The sequence below is a fragment of the Lissotriton helveticus genome, chromosome 11 (assembly GCF_964261635.1).
Source record: "Lissotriton helveticus chromosome 11, aLisHel1.1, whole genome shotgun sequence".
NCBI lineage: Eukaryota > Metazoa > Chordata > Amphibia > Caudata > Salamandridae > Lissotriton > Lissotriton helveticus.
Window position 1 is genome coordinate 33,858,295 of NC_136072.1, and position 23,399 is coordinate 33,881,693.

The 23,399-nt window shown below is 47.4% G+C and overlaps 1 protein-coding gene across 1 annotated transcript in view; it reads left to right on the forward strand.

Annotated features, from left to right (window-relative positions):
• LOC144790640 (uncharacterized) overlaps window positions 1–23,399 on the forward strand; it is a 552,900-nt gene that overhangs the window by 380,569 nt on the left and 148,932 nt on the right. Inside the window, exon 24 of the mRNA XM_078665372.1 lies at window positions 20,252–20,326. Coding sequence (XP_078521498.1) covers window positions 20,252–20,326 — 75 coding nt within the window. The remainder of the gene's footprint in view (window positions 1–20,251; window positions 20,327–23,399) is intronic.

The window sequence follows — 23,399 nt, forward strand, 5'->3', positions numbered from 1 at the left end:
TCTATTCCTCTCCAGAAACATCAATTGGGTGTACTTGACCGTTACAACCCCAGAACTGACGCCAGTAAGGTAATGCTAGATACTCCATTGTATACCGGGTCAGTAATTCCTTGCCCATCACACACCACCAGGTGGCGGATCACTGGCTTCTCTCGCTCTTTTTCTGAACTATACACCATTAATTATGGTGAATTGTAATTGGAACAATGTCATCCCATATTCACGGTGTCATTAATTGTCCAACAGATTGAATGCTATTTTCAATCGTGCATGCATTCCCTTTATATCTATATCGGTCATTGTGTTTTCCTCATTTAAATAAGGTAATTAATTCCCTCTATTTAGAAATCTTAAAATAATACTATCATTTGTATATATTAACTAGGTGGTCTGCCCCTACTCTCCTGTCCTGAAGAAGACCCCGTTGCAAGGATATTAAAATACCTGCCTATTCGAGAGGGTCGAAACGTCGACAACTGTCTGTTTTTAAACATCAACTCCACGTCCCAACCGTTCATATATTGTACTGTGTGGAGTATGACATATCTTGATTTAGAATTTAAAGTACTGATTATTCTGTCACCTGCAACCCTTCCTTATCACAGTATCCTCACAATATCACGCACTTCCTTCCCCCCCCCCCTTCCGGGGCATTGCTCCACCTTTCACTAAATATTTGACTATTGATGTTATTGAATACGCATCCCCATTGTGATTAAAACAATGCCATTTCCCAACTTGCCACATGTGGGGTCCTGACTATTTCTAATCTGTTGTTTGATCAGAGTTTTGAGTGAGTAAAAATTGTCAAGAGTCGACTGCTCGAGACTATTTACTCTGGCCTCCACCCTCTTAACTTGGTCTATGAGTGGTATCAAAGAGCGGTTGAGCACGTTAATGAATTGGTCCAGGCAAACTGGGACTTGAATTGGGGAATGCTTGTTATTAGTATCAAGACCCCTTGCCTGGAACAGGGGCTCTCCCGACCCATCCAAGTGCTCTGCACTCTGTCCATTACCTGTTTTTTCCCCCGTGGCCCTTGCCCCTTGTTTCCTAAAATGCTTGTACAATAAAGGGTGACTGCCTTTTCGTATACTCACAACTCTTTTCCTCTTGGCACGTTTCAAAGCACCCTGAAACACGCAAGGCAATGAGGTGCCCACAGGAGGAACAGGGTCTGGCAACGGGAAGTTTTGGCTAGTAACAGGGGAAGGTAGAGGTAAGACACACCCTCCCTCAATATCATCACTACCAACACCTGGTGTTAGCTGTACTAATAAGTTCTCTAGCTTGTCAATGCTTCCGCCTATTTCAGATAGTCGGGGATGATCAGGCACTTCTACAATAGGTGGAGATGGAGCCCTAACTGTAGGGGGTGACAAGGCTTTAGTCGCAGGACCAAGAGAGGATCGTCTAGGTGGTAAGAGATCCCCGGAGAGGCGACGTTCCGTCATCGCTATCTCCTTCTCTATGACTGCCGCTACTCTAGTTATGAACCTATCCATAGTGCCTATCATTGGGTTCCCCCAACCCCTTCTCCTACAGCTCTGAGCGGTTTCCCAGAGCGAGTGGACATGGTTGATGTTTTGCCCTCTAAAAGTGTCACAGTACCTTTCAGGGCCGGTATAGAAGATGTTGGGGACCTGGCCCAGCCCAGCCTCTGTCAGCCCCTGACGGCCACAGACTGCCCGCCCTCTGCCCGGGCTCAGCCCGGCGTTGCCCGCGCGCGTCCCGCGGGGCGGGATGCTCCTCTCCCTTATCAGCGCCTCCGGGCGCGCTTGCCGGTGGGCGTGTCACCGCCGAGCCTCCTGGGGGCTGTAGTCTCCTGCCGCGTGATGGAAGGAGCGGCGCTCAGGGAGACTACAGCGGGAAACCAACAAGAGCCCCCAAGTGTCCGCCGTGTTTGTCAGAAGCCCCCACTTGTCAGGACGCTCCTCTCCCTTATCAGCGCCTCCGGGCGCGCTTGCCGTTGGGCGTGTCACTGCCGAGCCTCCTGGGGGCTGTAGTCTCCTGCCGCGTGATGGAAGGAGCGGCGCTCAGGGAGACTACAGCGGGAAACCAACAAGAGCCCCCAAGTGTCCGCCGTGTTTGTCAGAAGCCCCCACTTGTCAGGACGCTCCTCTCCCTTATCAGCACCTCCGGGCGCGCTTGCCGGTGGGCGTGTCACCGCCGAGCCTCCTGGGGGCTGTAGTCTCCTGCCTCGTGATGGAAGGAGCGGCGCTCAGGGAGACTACAGCGGGAAACCAACAAGAGCCCCCAAGTGTCCGCCGAGTTTGTCAGAAGCCCCCACTTGTCAGGACGCTCCTCTCCCTTATCAGCGCCTCCGGGCGCGCTTGCCGGTGGGCGTGTCACCGCCGAGCCTCCTGGGGGCTGGCGGTGGTATAAAGGGGCCTTTGTTGTGCCACCTGATTTGCCACTGGCTTGACAGGTGACACATGAGCGACAAAACTCTTTGGTGTCCTCAGACATATGAGGCCAGTGAAAGTGTGGGGCATGCCTGTCCCAAGTCTTGTTCTGGCCTAAGTGACCTGCAAGGGGAATCTCATGGGCTAAGGTGAGAAGGAAACCTCTAAAAGACAAGGGGATGACCAGCCTCCTGGTAGCACCAGGCTTGGGGTCTCTTGCCTCAGAGTATAGGAGTCCATCTTCCCAATATACCTTATGGGCACCTGTAGCATTCCCTGCAGCCTCAGCAGCAGCCTGCTGTCTGAGGGGTTCAAGAGAGGAACAATCTAATTGGGCCTGCCTCAAGTCTGCCCTGGAAGGTCCCTCTGTCCCAAGAAACTCAACCTGATCAGGTTCAAGCTCTTCTAGGACAGTTCCTTCTGGGGTCTCTGGGTCAGCCTCTTGAGAGGGCTGATCCTCAACCTGAGGCAGGGGGGAAGGCTCTGCCTTAACCCTACCATCCCTTCTCTTGGGTAGTGTCTGGTCCAGGATCCAGCACTTGTTCAGCTGGGCATTTCTTGGCCTGTGACCTAGTCACAGCAAGGACCTGTGAGGAGAGACCTAGCATTTCTACATGAGTCCTGTACTCCACATCTGACCACAGTGAGGATTCCAAATCATTGCCCAAAAGACAATCCACTGGGAGGTCTGAACTAACTACAACACTTTTGAGGCCAGTTACCCCTCCCCAGGAGAAATTAACAATTGCCATACTGTGATTGGTAGTGACATTGCTAGCATTGGTCACTAGGTAGTCTGAACCTAGCATGATCTGGTCAGGGTCCTCAAATGTTGGTGTCACCATAGTGACACTGGCACATGTGTCCCTGTAGGCCTGAGCCATTTTTCCATTAATTAAAGGTGTTTGTCTGTATTTGCCCAGAGTACTAGGACTTACAGTAGGGGTCATATCCATGTCCCCAGTACAAACAAGAACTGCCTGAGTAGGAATTCTAACTAAGTCAGAACCCACCTCAGTTCCCAGGGTTAACCCAACTATAGCCTTGGGAGGTACACTACCACTACTAACTGTACTAGGGGGTGCAGGTGTCTTAGGGACAGTAGTGGTAGGAGTTTGGCCTTTCTTGGTGCACTCACTAAACCAGTGAGTCTTACTTTTACAGTATTGGCACCATGGTTTCTTAGGACCATCATTCTTCTTCTTTTGGGAAGTTTGGGACCCACCCTCCTTAGGTTGTTGGGGCCCTGTTGAAGACTTCTGGTCATTTTGCTTATTCTCATTACCCTTCTGGTCTGCTTTCTTCTGGCCACCACCCTGGTTCTGGTTCTGCTGCTTGACCCTTGTCCTGACCCATCTGTCTGCCTTCTTTCCCAATTCTTGGGGAGAGGTCAGATCTGAGTCAATCAAGTGCTGATGCAACAAATGGTTCTGACAATTATTTAAGATTTGCTCTCTCATAATTAGATTATACAATCCTGTGTAATCAGTAACTTTACTTCCCAGTGACCAGCCCTCCAGAAACCTTAGTGGCACAATCAACAAAGTCAGTCCAATCCAGAGCCTGAGTTTTCTGGGTATCCCTGAACATCAACCTGTACTGTTCAGTGGTTAAGCCAAACCCATCAAGCAGAGCAGTTTTCAAGACTTGGTAATCATTTGCATCCTCATCTCTAACAGTGAGGAGCTTGTCTCTACCTTTACCTTCAAAGGAGAGCCACAATATAGCTGCCCACTGACTTTGGGGTACCTGCTGTACTTTGCAGGCTCTCTCTAAAGCAGTCATCCACTTGTGGATATCATCTCCTGTCTTATAGGAGGGCACTATTTTACTCAGGTGTCTATTATCAAACCTCCTGTCTTTATCCTTAGGGATATCGCTGCCACCAGTGGGGACTACCCCACTCAACTGTTGCTCTCTAGCAAAGGCAAGCTTCTCTTTGGCAAGGACAAGTTCTTCCCTCTGGATCCTCAGATTAGCTTGTCTCATCCTTGTTTCATGCTCTCTCCTCTGAGGGGAAGTCATTCTCCACTGGGGAGAAGTCATTCTCCTCTGAGCAGAGGCATGAGAGTGCACAGATCTATTGGAGTCCCTAGAGTGAGATCTATTTTTCCTAGCTCCAAAGTTAGGCCTGCTCAGGGTCAGTACTGGGGGTCCCCCAGATCCTTCCCTATGTAGGTCTAAGTTGGCCCTGGTTAGCCTGCTGACTACCTCAAGACCTTTGTCTGCCTCATCCCCAGAGGTGTCCCCTTCTTCCTCCTCCTCCTCTTCTACATTCTCTGTTTCAGGGAGATCTGGATCACCAAGGGTACCTTCTAAGGCTGGCATGCTCCCATCTGTGTTAGAAGCCTTTCTAGCATCATATGTCTCTAAGAGACCTAACAGAAAGGGAGTGGTAGGGTTAGAACCCTGTTTCAATTTCCTGGAGGTACACAATTGTCTCATCTCCTGGAAACTGAGAGCTGCATATCTGGAAAGGACCTGTGGAGGGTCACTAACCACTAGGGGAGTCTCTGAAGACTCTCCATGGGTAGACATGCTTTCTAGTGAGGTGCAAGTGATGCAGTTACCTACACTATGGGTTTTCCTACTGATCCCTTGCTAAGAGTTGTAGTCAGGGTGTGCTAGGCCCTTTCTACTACAACAGCTGGTTCAGTAGAACTCAGAGTATTTCTAAGCTTGTTATATGTACCTAGAGTACATTATGTGATCTTTCAAATGATATTTCAAGATTATACGTGGTAAAAACAACAGCAAGCTCAAATCCCAACCGCTGCACACCAATGTGAGAAGTTGGCCTGATATATGATGTTCACTAGTTCTAGTGACCACCTTGTATCAGTCCAAACAACCCTTATGGTGATTGGTTGTAAGTCAACCTTATAGACCAGCTATCCTAATGGTAGCATGGACAAAGCAGTCTTAGGCTAAACTCTTTTTTGGCAGGTGAAGCCAGCTGTTTTACCACAATATAACCCCTTGAATACCAGATGAAAGGACACCACAAAGGTTGTTATGAAAATAAACAGTATATTTATTAATAACAACACCTCTGAACTCTTTATGAGGTCAGAGGGCTAAGCACATGACAATCTCTTACGAAAAATACTACAAGTCGCACAAAATTACAATGGTGCCCTAGGGGCACGACAAACCATATACTAAGTAAGTGGAATGTGATTGTCGATAAGAGGAATGGAGCTGTCCAGAGGCTGTAGGATCGATGGGACCATGCTACACTAACTTCAGGTAAGTAATAGGAGGCCCACGGAACGCGTGTGCAGAGTGTGAACTCACACGCGAGATGCGTAACAACGTCTATGGACAGTACAGTTCAAGTTAAAGGTGAGTACGGACAATCCTGACTAGATAGGACAACAACGACTGTAGAACTGGACACTAGGACAGTTAAACTACCCTTGAGCACCGAAATGCTCTTGTTACCTCACCCACGGACTGCGGGTGCACAGGTGTCAAAGTGCGTCGGGTTCTCGCGTTGAAGTCTATTGAGCCTGAAAGAAAAGATGCTGCAGGCGACCAGGAGGAAGTTGTCCGGTCCAATCCAAGGGTGGATTGTTGAAGAAGGAGACCTGAAAGCAGAGGGGACAATGTTCACAGTCACTAGCCAGTGACTGGAATGGAACCAGGAAGGAACCAGATGTCGACGTCGCGATCAGATGAAGAGTGGACGCTTGACTCTGCAGCCACGTGGACCAGGAGGTGTCTTCGATGACCAGGATGGAGGCACGAGCTGTCCCACGCAGGCTCTCGCTGTCGGTGGTGTCGGATCCGGGCTGGAACTCAACAGGCCTTGGCAAAGGCAACCCACGCAGTGAGTGAAGAAAGCGTCTGGTGCGGACTAGGAGAGTCCGGAGTGCCCCTCTTTTGGAACGGAGCAAGGGCCAGTCTGGAGCAACCAGACCAGCAGTGAAGATTCAAAGGTTCGTCGTCTAGGAGGCCACTAGCCAGCCGGCAAGTGACCAGACAACGCGTCAAGTAGCAACAAAGCAGAAGGGCCCCACGCAGATCTCGTGGATGCTGGAGGGCTGATCTTCGGTGCAGGGGCTGCTCGGGGCAGGGGCTTCTCAGTCCCCAAAGCACTTGGTCGAGTTTACCTCGGGAGTCGTGCTGGAAGCGAAGTGCAGGTTCGTTCAAGATGGCCGGTCCCACGTGTCTCATCGCACCCACGGGTCTCAGCTTTGCTGCAGATGTGAGTTGAGGTCGGAGAGGTCTGGGAATCCGGGTCTCGTCGGGCTCTGAAGTCTGGATCCTCGAGGGAAGATGACAAAGTGAAGCCGTTAGACGCTTGATGGTGCCTGCTTGTGCAGGGTGGACACTCCTTGTCCACAAGGGAGATTCTTCAGTCTTCTGTGGAGCAGAACGTCGAAGGCCAGAGTTTCTTCTTGTTGAATAGTTCAGGATAATCTAATTTGGAATGGGACCAGCTCCTACCTTTATTCTCCTAAAGGGGGCTGCACTACTGACTAGGTCCCTCCCCTGGGTGGGACCAGGAAGGGGGGTGGTTACACCCCCTATCCTTTGTCCGGTTTCTTGCCAGAGCTGGGTCTGGGATGCCCCAGCAACTGGTTTGAACCGGTGTATGCACAGGGCACCTTGTGTGCCCCAGGCATGTCTCATTCCTTTCAGGCCTCCCTACCTCAATACACAAAATCCTGTCTGGGGTGGTGCTAGCACCTCCCAAGGCAGGAAACCCTTTGTCCAAGCCATCCTCGCTGGAAGGACTCCCAGCAGCAGGAGGTCAGACTTGTGTCTGTGGTGGCAGCATCCATTTTTTGATGCTGAGGCTCGAGTTAACTTTAACCGGGGTTCACAGTTACATACATGTCGTGTCCCTCTAGAAGGGTGGAATGCTACCCCCATTGCCAGAATTGGCGAGGGGGTAGTATTCCAAATCGTATGACACCTTACTCGACATGTTTTGATAATGTTATACCACAGTTAGCATTTAACCGCAAGGTTGATAATGCACTTAAGAGTATATGGTATAGCATTATCATGGAACAGCTATTAGGACTTGGTTCCGCAAGCTGCAAACGGGCTCAGCTCATGCCAGAGCACCATCTCACATAATTCCAAGCACTCTGCCTTCAGGATTGATAAGGCCTGCCATAGGAGTGACTGATAGGAATATATGTGTCCATTTTAGGGTTAGATATAGGTATACTATATCTACAGCAAAGGGTGTTTACACCACCTTGCCCCAGCTGTCATGCAGCCAGTTGTGTCAGATTTAGATGGCCAGCCAGGGGTGGCATAATACATGCTTCAGCCCCTGGTAGGCCATGGGTACACCTATGCCCTGGATACCTAAGGTAAGCTGTACAGGGACTGATAAGGTGGCCCAGTACCAATTGGTAAATGCACCTAAGGCACATGGTTGTCAATTTAGAGAGAGAACAGCTAGGCTGTGGGTCTGATTAGCAGGCCCACAGCCAGGGAAAGTCGCAAACCAGTGAAGCAAAAAGCAAAAATCTGGGGTGACCATAGGATTGCAGACCCCACTCTCTTACAATCCCCAGACACGTACTGTCGTTTATCATTCTCCGGTAGAAGCTCCGACTGGACCAGCTCCCCCTCGAAGAGCGCACCCTCCGGTCATGCTGGATGCAAAGTCAGAAGCGCACAGGGTTTGCGAGCCCGTATGCCCCGGAAATCCCCCTGGGTATGTGTACGGTCCTCCCTCATGGTGGGGACTGGTCGGCATTGGCTGGCTGGGAGGAGTGCGGGCTCCACATGATTTGGGATTTATATAGAGACGGTGTCTTGATGCCTTGCAGGAGGCCTTGGACCTGCCGAGGGGGGATTACTTATTGCACGCTGCCCTTGTGGCGGGAATTCAGAAACAGTGGAGGATGGGATTGTCGGAACCCCCAACATCGTTGGGGTGTCAGTACGTCACTATGGCGGCGGGTATGTTTAAGGCCATCACCTGCTTATATCGGCGACTGTCCACGGAAACCCTTTCCCCTCTGGATAGTTTGAGAGGTAAATGGGAGGAAGAACTTGGTAAGCCCATTCCAGAGACGACATGGCCACAGTTGTTAAGGCGGGCCTGGAAGGGCACGCGCAATGCTAGGTTTCAACTGGTCCAATTTTATACTCTCCACAGGGCCTACTTAAAATTGAGCATCGGTTAATCCTGTTTTTGACAATGTATATTGAAATGCATACCAGTTATTATTGCACGTGATATTAAGTTGATAATGTGCTGCCTGCTGACTCAATAAAAATATATTTAAAAAAATATATATATGTATATGTAGAAACATAACACATGAAATACACATTAGAAAAAAGGCAGAAAAGCCTAGACATAATTCCACAGAGGAATACATGAAGAGAGAAAAAGACACTTGTAGTCTATTCCTGTCATTATGTTGGTCCAAACTGTAGCCAATCAGGCGCCAGCATCCCTCCAGAACCTTCTCCTCAGGGCTCAGTACCTCAGATTTTCTACCGCACGTCGTGTGAAAGGGAGTCTCCCTGAGCTCTGCTCAGTTTATCTTCTCTTCAGGTTTTTCCGGTGTTCTCAGCATGTCTTCTAGTAAGAAGTCTCTCTTTAGATCTTTCTCTTCTTGTGGAAAGCTGCGCCTTTATTCAGAAGATCCTCACAGTAAGTGTATTTACTGTCTTTACCCCGACCATGATGTGGGTAAATGTAAGTTCTGTAGAACTTTCTCCACAAGGACTCTAAAAGATAGGGAAGGTCGTCTTCTACTGTGGCTTCAGAGACTTAAGGACAAGGATAATATACTTTCTGATGCTGAAAGTCTCATTTCTACCCGTTCCCAAGCAGCTTCTAAATGTGGTAGTGTGCAGGAGTTGCCTTCTCCATTCCTTAAGAAGAAAATGTCACTCTCTATGGCCCCTGCGGTGTCTTCACCTCTACCTGCTACGTCCACGTCCACGAGACCTGGTTCTCAGGCGTCTGCTGCATCTTTCTCTCATGTTTCAGTCAAAAAACATGTTTCATCGACGACGGGAGTGTCGACGGTCGTCCCGACAACGAAATCTGCCGTCTCCTGCTCGTTGACGACGACAGTGACGACGACGTCTGCATCAGGATCGTCGATGACTGTTTCGTCAACGTCATCGAAGGTAACTCTCAGTTTCAAGACTATACCATCGGTTCTTCCTATTGCTTCGTCGTCGTCGCCGAAGAAGCCTCCACCGTCAACGACCAAATCTTCGTCGACGATAGCTCCGTCAACGGCCGCCCCGTCGACGACTGCCCCGTCGACGACTGCTTCGTCGATGAAAAATAAGTCATCCTCGTCGTCGACTCCGTTGACAGCTCCATTGCCATTGACAAAAGAACCATCCAGACGCTTCAAAGTTGGAAGCCTTGCAACTTCTCCAAGAAGGTGAGAGAACATCGGAGGAGATTATTGACTGTGTCGTCGATATTGCCTGTACAGGTTTCCGATAGCTTGCTGGAGCGGCTGTTTTAGGCAGACAAGACTGGTTATGCTCCACATCCTTTCGGCAGGAGGTGCAGGCGAAAAATACTGGATATGCTGTATGACGGCGAATCCCTTTTTGGGGCACATGTCGATGAGGCATTACAATCTATCAAAAAAGATACCGACACTGCCCGCTCTTTAGGAAATTTACAATTTCAGAAGCAGCCTTTTCGTGGTGCCCGTGGACGCGGCACCTCTTCAAATTTTCGAGGAGGAAGCAACCAATATCGTTCCTACAACCAAGGCAAACAACGCTATTCCAATAACCAACAACAGTCTTCCCGTCAGCAGACTTCCAAGACCAATAGGAGGAAATCTTCCTACAGAGGATCTGCTCCCAAGAGACAATGACTTGCCTTTGCCCCAAAGAGTTGGAGGTCGAATCTCCCTGTTTTGTTCTCAATGGTCCTCCATCACTTCGGACCGTTGGGTTGTGGACATTGTCGAGAAAGGCCATGCTCTAGAGTTCATCAAACTTCATCCTCATACTCCACCTTCCGGCCCACCTCCAGCCCACATCCAGGAATTACTCCATCAGGTTCGCCTTATGATACAGAAGGGGGCAGTCGTGGTGGGGCCCAAATCTCAAAGGGGGAAGGGATTTTAATTCCTGTTTTTTCCTTATCATCAAGAAAAACGGAGACTGGCGACCAATATTGGACTTGCGAGCACTCAACAAGAATCTCAAATGCTAGTCCTTCCGCATGCTAACGCTGTCAGATATCTTATGCTTGCTCTTAATGGGAGATTTCATGGCAACTATCGATCTCCAAGACGCCTACTTCCATGTCCCTATTCTTCCGCGACATCGGAAGTACTTGCGGTTCCGCGTGGGAAAGAAGGATTTCCAGTTCAAGGTGCTGCCTTTCGGCCTACGCTCCGCCCCTCGCGTCTTTACAAAGGACTAGCTCCTTTGGTCGTTTACCTGCGTCTCCAGGGTGTACAAATATTTCCATACCTGGACGACTGTCTCCTAAAATCACAGTCTTGCACGCAGTTGCTTCAGGACACACGCCTTTGTCAGGAGGTTTTTCGCCCCCTCGGACTTTCCATCAACACCGAAAAGTCCCAGTTACGTCCAGCTCTCTGTAAGAATTTTCTGGGAGCCATGTTGGATACAACTCTTGCAAAAGCTTTTGTGTCTCAGGAGCGCCACCAAAAGATACTTCAACTGGTGTCTCTTCTACGGACAAAACAGTCAGTTAAAGTCATTTCTAGAGATGGCATCATCGTGCATTGCGCTGATCCCAAATTGCAGACTGCGGACACGCCCCATTCAAGAAGAACTGGATTGGCAATGGCGTCAGATCACCGGTTCCTTCAACGACAAAGTCTGTGTCACCGCTCGCATGAGGGCGGCTCTCAAATGGTGGACACAGTCATCCAATCTGTCGGCTGGGACTTCATTCCTCTCTGTCACTCCGGAACTTACTCTAACGATGGACACCTCGTTGGAAGGATGGGGGGCACCCCTCCAAGGTCTGTCCATAAAGGGCAAGTGGATTCTGCCTCAGAGAGCCTGGTACATCAACAGGCTGGAGTTGATGGCAATTTTTCTAGCGCTCAAGTCATTCCATCCAGTGCTTCAAGGAGAGTCAGTCCTTATCAAAACGGACAACACGACCAGCATGCATTATATAAACAAGCAGAGCGGAACAAAGTCTCCACTCTTGTCTCAGCTGGCGCAGTCGATCTGGGACTGGGCTCTGAGTCGCCACATCACTCTCACTGCTGTTCATCTTCCAGTCCTAGCGGATTCCCTCAGCAGGTCCACGTCATATACCCACGAATGGGAATTACATCAACCAACACTAGAGTTGATTTTTCGGCGATGAGGTCGTCCGTCGATGGATCTCTTTGCCACACCAGAGAACCGAAAATGCCCATCTTACGCAAGCTAGCATCTCCACCGAGGGTCACAGGGCAATGCCCTTTTGATCAATTGGTGCAATCTGTTTGCTTACGCTTTTCCTCCGATCCCTCTGGTGCCTCGAGTATTGTGGAAGATGCGGAGGCAGCCTTGCCACATTCTTCTGATCGCTCCAAGATGACTTCGACAGGCGTGGTTCTCGGAGCTGCTCCTTCTATCCCAGTGTGAGCCAATCCTTCTTCATCCTCGGATGGCCTTCCTCACGATGGACAAGGGTCAAATTTGCCATCCGGACCCCTCATCTCTGAGTTTGTCAGCCTGGAACCTGAGCACCTTGAATTTGCCCATTTAACCATTCCGCCAGACTGCAGAGACATTCTCGCTCAGGCCAGAGCTCTGTCAACTGTTAAAACCTACAAGCTTAAGTGGAGAAGGTTCTGCCATTGGTGCGCAGCGGCTGGTGTCCATCCCATTCATTCCACGCCTGCGCAACTCCTCCCATTCTTTCTACAACTGGCTCAATCCGGACTGTTTCATTCAACTTTGAAAGTTTTTCTGGCGGCAATTTCCCGTTTCCGCCAGGATGGCTCCACTTCACTTTGTTCTTCTAGGATAATACGTCAATTTTTCAAAGGATAGTTCCGCAAGTTCCCACCAGTTTGGCGCCCTCCTCCTTCTTGGCGCCTTAACATCGTCTTAGCACAACTAATGAAGGCACCATTCAAACCTATACACAAGGCTGACTTGAAGTTTCTTACTTGGAAGGTTGCTCTTCTCCTTGCGTTGACATCTTCACGTCGCGTAAGTGATATTCATGCCTTCACGATAAATCCTCCTTTTCTTCAATTCCAGTCGGACTGTGTAGTGCTTTGCACTAATCCCACCTTCCTGCCTAAGGTGCCTTCGGATTTCCACATCAACGAACCTGTTTTCCTAAAGACTTTCTTTCCTAACCCGCAGTCTCCAGCGGAGCAGCGCTTGCACTCCTTGGACATTAAAAGGTGCAGAACAGCTCCTTTTCATAAAGCTGACCAACTGTTCATAGCATATGGACGCTTTCACAAAGGGCGTCCAGTTACCAAACCCACTATTGCTCGCTGGGTTTCCTCGGCCATCACTTTCTGCCATCAAATGGCAGGCAAGCCTCTACAGTCTTCAGTGAGGGCCGATTCCACTAGGGCGATGTTGTCTTCAACTGCCCTGTTCGCCGGTGTGCCGCTGCATCAGATCTGCAGAGCAGCCACGTGGTGCAGCAGGCACACGTTTGCAAAACACTACTGCCTGGGTGCCATCAATGACGCTGATACTGCAGTGGGACAGGCTGTGCTTCCCAATCTTTTTCAATAAGGTGAGCCTCTGTCTTCCCTCCTCCATTATGGTTTACCATGTTATTTTTTGACTTGCATGACTATATATGAATCTATATTCATATACTTTGGTCTTATAAGTCGGTTCATTATTACTGCTTTCTATTCTATATTAAAGCATGTGAATCTATGAAAGACACCCTAATACTGGAGAAGAACAATTGTTACTTACCTGTAAACAGGTGGTTCTCCAGTATTGGTGTCTTTCATAGATTCACATGCGACCCGCCCACCTCCCCTCAGAGGCTCTCTTCTCCTCATAGACTCTGTGATCACTCTTGTGCTGCGAAAATCTGAGGTACTGAGCCCTGAGGAGAAGGTTCTGGAGTGCTGCTGGCGCCTGATTGCCTGAATCATTCCCCGTCGTCGAGGCGGGAGTCCCACGGTAAATAAACAGCAGTGCCAAAAGCACTTTGTAGTAGTAGTAGGCCCTAGAAATAGGCCTGAGGCCTAAATTATAGTAGCCTATCTACCTCATTATGTCAAAAAGACCAAAGTCTTTGCTCCAACCAATCAGCTCACAGCACCCTCTAGAACCCTCTCTGCAGAGCCAGCTCTCCTCAGATTTTCACCGCACGTTGTGGGTGAAGGGAGTCTCCCTGATCTCTGCTCAGTTTTTTCTTCAGCTTTACTTCTTTTTGGATTACAAGATCATACTTCATTTCTCTGACCCAATTAAGGCGGTAATAAGGCAGAATTGCAGTAAACAAGGTAATAGACTATGATTTATGTCTAACCTTTTCCTCAATAACTCTCACGTTCTGAGAGATGAGGCTATTATGGGTCAGAGACTTTAACCTGCCACTTCTGATGAGGATGAGGAGAGGTCAAAGGGAGAAGTCGTGCCAGGAGCCTACTGAGGGCGCGCATAAAAGCCATAAGATTCACCTTGAGTCTTTATAGGCACTTCTCACAGAGGATACAACTCCCTTTTCATGCCTGACATTACATCAGGGAAGTCCTCTTGACCGGACATTAGGAGTATATACAAATATCTCCATGTCTACTATTACTGCCTCACCTTTATGATCCTCATCTACGATGATCGTCGACAACGGCCTCTTCTTCGATGGTCGTCGACGATGGCCTCTTCTACGAGGGTCGTTGACGACCGCCTCATTTACGGTGGTCGTCGACGACAGCCTCGTCTACGACGGTCATCGCCGACGGGTCTCGTCTACGACGGTCGTCGACGACAGGCCTCCTCTACGACGGTCATCGACGACGGGCCTCATCTGCGACGGTCTTCGACGACGGCCTCATTCGTCTACGACGGTCGTCGACGAAGGACGGTCGTTGACGACGGCCTCATCTAAGGTGATCGTCTTTGACTGCCTGATCTTTGATAGTGTCATATACAATGGCAATGCCTAGCTACGACGGTCGTCTATGACAGCCTTATCAAGGTAGCTTCATATACATATGGCCTCATTTGTGAATGGTCTACACTACACATGGCACCATCTATGAATGGTATCATCTATGGCTGGCCATCATTCGATTGCCTCATCTATGAGTGCCTCATCTACGGAGGATATCACCTATTTTAACCTCATCTATGATGGTATTGCTATGACTGTCTTCTATGACAGCATCATTCTCTAACAATGGCCACATATGCCAATGGCCTTGTCTACCAATGGCCTCGTCTACCAATGGCCTCGTCTACCAATGGCCTAGTCTACCAATGGCTTCCTCTATAAATGGCTTACTCTAATAATGGCCTTGTATGCCAATGGCCTTGTCTAACAATGGCCTCGTCTACCAATGACCTAGTCTACCAATGGCTCTGTCTATCAATGGCTTAGTCTACCAATGGCTTCGTCTATCAATGGCCTACTCTAACAATGGCCTTGTATACCAATGGCTTTGTCTACCAATGGCCTCGTCTTTCAATGGCCTCGTCTACCAATGGCCGCATCTGCCAATGGCCTCATCTGCCAATGGCCTTATCTACCAATGGCCTCATCTACTGATGACCCTATCTACCAATAGCCTCCTCTACCGATGGCCTCATCTACGAAGGGCGAATGGCCTCATTTGTTACCCTCATCTACGGATGCCCTCACTTATGATTGCCTCATCTTCAATGGCATTGTATATGGCTGTCGTCTATGACAGCCTCGTCTAGGAGGGTTGCTCATGACGGTTATCTATGACGTCGTTCTAGTCTGCAATAACCTCGCTTACATAACCATGTCTACGACAAAGGCTATGATGAAATTGGCTGCGATGGCTTCAGCGGTAAGAGCATCATATATATTTTTAATGTAGTGGGCAGCAGCTAGATTTTGACTGCCAGCTACAGGCAAACAGAATATCTCCTTCATGGTTTCGAGGAGGTATGCAGGAAGATCACGAGAGTGGTACCTATAATAGACTAAGTCTATTCCAGCAGTGTTTCTGCGCATAGAACAGAAATGATGTGTACCTACTAGCAGCCCATCCAATCTGATAGGCCACCGTTTGACCAGCTTCAGTAATTTCACAGACCGCTCAATAGCAATCTAAAATCCTGCAATACCTATCAACACACCGGCTTACAAAGAAGGATGTCGTCTGGACCTTATGGGTAAAAAATTCTCTACTTTGGCAACGGCCTCTACTAGAGCTGACAATCCTTTATCCATGATCGGTTTTTATGGTCGTCAAATGTGATTGGACATAGCGAGTTTCAATGACCTCATTACTGAGGACCGAAGGCGGGATACAGGAAAGATTCCGTTGGAAGGTGAACGCCAGGGATGGCTTAAAGCCGCTACCTTCAGCCCTGAGCAAAGTTTCTAGGCATGGCCTATGATGAAGAGTTGTTGGTTTGCTACACATTTGAATGAAGACCTCTTAGTTATAAAACCTGGCACTGATAATGCACAATCATTAAGCACCCTTCAATATGGGCGCGGATCTTTCAGAGAAGCGTGATGAAGGGGTTTTCATCAAGAGGAGGATACCAAAACCAATCGAATAAGCAGTATCAATCTCAGTACAGCCTTGCAGCCAGGCATCTTTCTGTAGATAGTCTGCTACTTTCTCCCGTCACGAAAGAGATTTAAGTATCAAGACTGAGACACTAACAGGAGGCCATGGTCCCCACAAGGCTCCAATCATTTTACCCTTTTCTCGCGTGGGCCCGAAGATTTCAGGTTTTTGTTTACAAGTGATAGGGAGCTATGTCGGACCGATGTGTTCTAAACCTAGTAACCAATGGCCACTCCCTGGAATTCATCAAACAGCCATATACTACTCTGCCCAGGGGTCCCCCTCCCCCTCGTATTCGCAACAATTATGTTATTTAAACAAAGGATATTTTATGGCTTCTCTGGATGGAGAGGATGCGAATTTCCACATACCTGTCCACCCCAAACAGCACGAATATTTTCGCTTTCACGCGGCTGAGGCCCATTATAGGTGCGAAGTGCTCCCGTTTGGGCAGAGACCGTCACCAAGAGCCTTTCACGAAGTACTTGGTACTAGTGGCTGCAGCATTGAGATCTTGAGGAATGCAAGTATTCCCCTGTATAGACGATTGGCTGCTCAAAGGTCCTTCAGAACACGAAACCAGGATTGCCACAGTAGATGTACCCATCTCGTTTTTTCTCTGGGACTGATTCTCTACGACAGCAAATTGCAGTTAGGTCCTCTCCAAGTAAATGTATTTTCTCGGAGCAGGTTTAGACACAATCCAGAACAAAGCATTCTTGTCACACGACCACCAGTTGGGTTTTCAAAAATGGGCAAGGTTAACTTCAAAAGGTCAGTTTCAGTTCAACTGTTTGTTTCATTCCTGAAGATGTGCTCTTCAGCGATACATCTCATACCATTAGCATGGCTCAAAATGAGACCTTTTCAGGAAGAACTACAGTTTCAAGAACAATAAACAATGGGTTTGTTCGACGATACCATCAAGGTTCCGCCGTGCATGATAAATTCTGTACATTGCTGGTCGCAGACAGAGAATATAACCCAGGGTCGCACGTTCCTGCAAACATTCCAGGGTTAGTTTTTGAACGACTGACGCCTCCATGGAAGGATGGGGAGGTCATCGGCAGGATTTGCAGAATTCAAGGAAAATGGTCTCAAAGACAAAGACAACAGCAGATCAACAGGCTTGAGCTCCACAACGCTGTTCTGTCCCCCCAAGCATTCCTCCTGAGGATTGAGGGTTCCTCTGTGCCAGTACAGACCGACAATACCATCAATAAACAAGGAGAAACTAAATCAGCTATACTCTCGCAAGAGGTTCAGGAATTGTGAGAAGGTGTTGCATTGCACAGGATGTCTTGAGAGCTGAACACGTCAGGCCTCTCCACAATGCTCTGAGCATGTCTCAGTCGGACTGTCACGAGCGGTTTGGGTTAAGCCGGCACGGGATCTATTTGCATTCAGAGAGAACAAGGAAGGCCGATATTATGCCAGCAGGTTCCCTTAACAGGGATCAAGAGGGAATGCCCTGTCCATGCAATGGTCAGGGGTTTGTGCGTACGCTTTTCCCCCAATATCATTGGTTCCGAAGGTGTTATGCAAGATGAAGCTGCAAGGTTACCATCTGATTCCGATTGCACTCCGTTGGCCAATATTGGTTCTCGGAACTTCTGCTATTGTTTACAGACAAGCCCATTCGGCTACGGCTTGAGCCTACGATGTTGTCAGGGGACGGAGATCAAGTGGTTTGTCCGGATCCACAGTCATTACACTTGCACGCCCAGCTTATCATTTGTTAGAGTTCAAGGGCCTCAACGTTTCAAAGAACTGTTGTGAAATTTTGGCCGATTCTCGTGCCCGAGGCACAATCAAGGCTTATCGCCTCAAATGGAAGCAATTTTGCGGTTGGTGTGAGGTGAAAGCCATTCACTCAATTAAAGTTACTGCAGAACAGGTTCGCCATTATCTGCTCTTCTAGCCAAGTCTGGGCTTAGTGTTTCTTCAATAAACAAAATGCGTCTTGCTGCTCTTTCCAGAATTAGGAAATGTTAAAGTTTTTCTTTTTTCTACTCTTCGGCACTTGTCAAACAGTTTATAAAAGGGCTTTTCCGAGCCTTTCTCTCCAGTGCAAGCACCCTCCCAGAGTGAGAACTCATCATTGATAGCGCAGTTAATGCAGTGTACATTTGAGCTGATCCATAAACCAGATCTCAAATTCCTTACCTGGAAGGTTACCCATTTACTGGCTCTTACTTCGGAAAAAAGGGTTCGTGAAATCCAAGCTTTCACTATAAAGGAACACCTCAATTTTACATTTTCCTCGGAACTATGTAACCCTTTGGACGAATCCCGGGTTCATTCCTAGGGTACCAACACAATTTCACTCTAACGAACCGGTAAGATTAAAGACATGCATGTTTTCTTTCCAAATCCTTCAACCCCAGCGGAGAGAACATTGCATCCTTTAGACATCAAAAGATGCTTAAAGTTTTACCTCCAGAGAACCAAGACTTTTAGAAAATCAGATCATCTGTTTGTGACTTATGGCCAGACTACATTGGGTAAAGCGGTCACTAAAGCTACGTTTTCTAGATGGATAGCCTCTGCCATCCAGTTCTGTCACATCAAGGCTAACCGACCATTGACAAGGTCTGTTCGATCTCATTCCACAAGAGCTGTGACAGCGTCTGCAGCTTTGTTTGCAGGTGTGACGCTTGAAAACATTTGCCGTGCTGCGACATGGAAGAATGTCCACACGTTTACAAAACATTACTGCCTACAATCAGCAAATCAGAATGATGCGGCAGTGGGCCAAGCTGTTTTACGCCACATGTTTCCATAGGAATACATTCAGGTTTTAACGTTGGCTTATTTCTTAAAAAGTACATAAAATTCAAGTTGTTGTTTAGAATATACAGACATAAGTTATCATATACTGAGTTTCTATGGTACTAAAGTTCCTTTCCTGTAGGAAATTGCATAATTTCTATGTTGGTTCGGAATATGACTTGTTAATAGATCAATCTCTAGGCGATTGTTGGTTGTTAACGGTACATTCGTGGGGGTGCACTACAATAAGTCTCCCACCATCCGCAACCGACTTTGCCGGGTTTACTGCTTGCTATTCTGATTCAGGCATGTGAATCTATGAAAGATACCCCAATACTGGATAAGAAAACAAGTTACTTACCTGTAACTTCAGTTATCCAGTATTGGTATCTTTCATAGATTCACATGCACCCACCCTCCTCCCCGGAGAGTCAGTTCTCTAAGATTGGGATACTTGTTCCCACTTGTGCTACGAAAATCTGAGGAGAGCTGGCTCTGCAGAGAGGGTTCTAGAGGGTGCTGTGAGCTGATTGGTTGGAGCAAAGACTTTGGTCTTTTTTACATAATGAGGTAGATAGGCTACTATATTTTAGGCCTCAGGCCTATTTCTAGGGCCTACTACTACTACAAAGTACTTTTGGCACTGCTCTTTTATTTACCGTGGGACTCCCGCCTCGACGACGGGGAATGATTCAGGCATGTGAATCTATGAAAGATACCAATACTGGATAACTGAAGTTACAGGTAAGTAACTTGTTTTCATACTCTGCATCTGGAAGTGCAATTAACTACTAGTTTAATAATTGATGGCCTGGATTCTCTGTATGTCCCCCAGACCTCGACACCATGACTCTTAAGTAATCACTTCTCTCCTCTGTCCTGGTTCTCAACCTTTCTCCCCTACCTGCCATTGCCAGAAAAGACTTTTGGGGAAAAAGCAGAGGTTGATGTTGTTGTTATAAAGTGGGAAATAGACATTATTTCTTTCTTTTGTTTTATTTATCGACATATTGGAACATCTCAAGAACCTTAGAGGGTTCTTGGAACAAGGTATTCATATATAGGCGAGACATGAAATCTTTAAAACCGCATATTCTGGTTCTACTATTAGTTTTTTATTGTTTTAATAAATTGTACTCTACTTATTCTACATTGTTGTGGGATTTTTCTTGTTTAGCCTGACTGCGTTTGTGCCAACCTGCCAAAGGGTTAAATACAGGTTAATTTGGGGTTTGTTTGTTGTCCACCATGACAGAGATTGTGGTTCCTGATTGAGTATGGTTTCACCCACCTGAACCAGAAACTCTATTTCCAGCAATGATTTTGTCAAAAAGTGCTTAATTAGATATTATTTCTTTTATTTGTTTTATTTAGCTGCAACCTGAAAAATCACAGCAATCTCAGGTTGTCTCTGAATCAGAACATACACTTGAAGGCAAGACGATTCAGGTAAATAATTAGATCACCATTCATGGGGTAACAAAGAAAACAACAGATCTCAGCTCTTCCTTTTGCATGCTCATTGGTGGGTTTTGGTGGCCAATACCTGCTTCAGATGACACGTTTTCATATGTTACATGATAATGAAGCAAAAATTTTACCTTCTGTCTTTTGAAGCTTGGAATGTTAGAGAAATGACAAGTGTCTAATTTGTAGAGGAAGTACTAAGTACTAAGGGCCATATGTATCAAGTGGTTGTGTGGGTTTGGCACCACCCTTCAACTGGAACAAAGGCAAAGTTGGGTTGCCCTAAATGTCTTCATAAATCCAGAGTAATGCATCACAGCGCAGCCGGCTGTGCTGTGTTACTCTGCCCCATGGAGGCATTACATGGGTGGTGCGCCGGTGTTCCTATGCAAAACCCAATTTTTTTTCAATGCATTCCCAGATTTACCATAAGTGGTAGACTTGGTAATGCGCCCAAAGTGCTACACATTCAGGGGGTGGCGGGGGCACAACAAAAAGAAGTATGTTGAGGGCTATATTGTTTAGAGGGTTACGTCGCTTTTGCACTATGCAATCTGGTGTATGCATGACGCAAACCTTAAATGCTACTTTTCAAGCCACTCAAGGCCACCTTGCCTGGCCTTGAGTGGTGTGATAGATCCATAATAACTCTAAACAACGCAAATCCCTCCAAAGCATTTCTCTGCCCCAGAAAGACATTCCATGGGTAGTGCATTTGTGTTCCCATGCAAAACCCATGGATCTTGATGCATTCCCAGATTTACAATAACTGGTAGACCTGAGAATTAGCCCAAACTGCTAAGCATCCCCAAAATAGTAAAAGCGAACCTGCATTGTAAGGATTGTTTTTGTGCAGGTAAGGGCACCTGAGGCTTTTTTCTCTTTCTATATGTGCTGTAGAACTAGGAGAAACCAATATATTTCTCCTTGTTATGCCTCCCCTGGGAAGCCGTAGCATTTTGGCACATTCCCAAGTCTTCCAGTAATGGTAAACCTGGGAATGCGTCAATATCCATGGTTTTTGCATGGTAACACCCACACATCACCCACGGAATGATACCCTGGGGTAGAGTAACGCAACACAGTGATTTGTGCTACATTGTGGTACTCTGGATTTTTAAAGCCACTCAGGGCCATGCAAGGATGTCTTGCGTGGCTTGATAGATTGCATTTCAAGGGTTGTTTCACTTTTGCACCATACAACGTGGTGCAAAAAATGTGCCACCCGCAATAAATATGACCCTGACTCTCCAGGTAGCTTGCAGGGCCTTTGAGGGGGTGCAAAGATGGCAGTCCACCTCAGGAGAGGAGGACACGGATGACAGTGAGGAGGAGGGAGCACACAGAGAGAATGAGGAGAGAGAGAGAACCCAGTCCAGGGTCCTGAGCTGCCAGAAGAGCCCACCTTGACCCCAACAGATGACCAGGATGATCTGAACACCTAGGATGGAGCAGGGAGCAGTGTGTCTGTCGAGGGCTTCACCTCACTGGAGCTGGAGGACAGGAAGCTCAAACTTTCGATAGCCAAGTTGAATCTATAGAAGGATGAGGCTGAAAGTGCCTTCAAAGAAAGGAGACTGGCAATGGAAGAGTGGAGGATGGCCCTTGATCTCAGTCTCAGAGAGCTGGACCTAAGAGCAAAACAGATGGAGTCCAGCAATGTTGGTGACATCGTTCTAACAAAGTCCACTGAAGAGGTGAGGGTCTACATAACCAAGGACCTAGTGTCCAGTAATGTGGTGGGATATGATATAGATAAATGGCTCTCAGCATGAGGTAGCCCTGAGGGTGCACAAGTCTTAGAGAAGTTCTGGCAGGTAGCTTATCGAGGAACATGTGCACGGTGGACGAGGGACAGACTTCTCACACTTGTGTTAGAAGACCAAACCAAGAATGCCCACATGAAGGACATTCTTCTGACCAAATTTGGGCTTGTAGTGTAGTTACTATATTCCCAATAGGCTCTGCGCATTGGAATAACACAAACAACAGTTTAGACGTAGGACTGAGGTCATCTAGGTCTCTACTGAATATGTTAGACTTAATTAGGTATGCCAGCTAGCTCAGAGGTCACTAGAAACTTTCTAGAATGAACAGGAAGGAGTTAACTTTCATGATTAGACAAGAAGGGATTAGTTTCTGACAACCGCATAAACATGACAACTTTGCTCCCTCCAGAACAAGGAGTATATCTCCAGAGTCGTGTGAAAACAGTAGACAGCTATTTCGCTCAGTCAATCTTGCATACTTAGTTTCACCAGGAGTGCAGAGAAATAGAGAGACAGGCGTTTTCAATAAAAGTTGTTTATTGAGCAGTCCTCTTTCTCATGCAAGAGAAGTGAATTGCCACAATTGCAATACTTGTCATAAAGTAAAGTGCATACAGTAAAAGTAGTATTATGAAATAATACTGTAAAAGCATTGATATGGTTTCTGAGCCATATGATACTTAAAATGGATAAAATATATACATACATAAAATCATTGACTAAACGTACTCAACTGGTGCTTCTAAGATACGCCTACCCCGGTGTACCTGACCTAAGCCTAATACGTGGGAAGGAGTAAGTAAGCTGCAGTTTAAGTTAAGTTTGTTTTTGCCAAAAATCTGAATCAAGAATTCTCTAAGGATCTAATCAGCTCCGTACCTTGGTTTATAGAATGAAGAAGGTCTTGTATCTCTTTCTTAGGACTCGATCTCCCAGCAACCCACAAGGGTGACTCGAAACACTGGATCTGGATTTCCCGGCAGGAGAAAAGACAGCGTCTCTCTCAGTGCATCAAATGGGAGGGTCGGCTTCCTTCGGCTCTCGCATCAGCCGGGCGTCGGGCAAGTGGATAGCCGCTCTGCTCCAAACCACTGTGTGTTTGCTTAAGGCAAATGTTGGTATATTTATACCTGGAAGGTGCCGAGTTTGACGTAAGGTTGGACATAAGACGTCACTAAGAACTTACAGTTCTTTCTGGACTCCAGAAGTTCTTGTTCAAATCAAAACAAAAGCAGGGGGAATTCCCGGGCTGCTGGAGGCTTGGTTTGTTTAAAGAACGCGTTGTA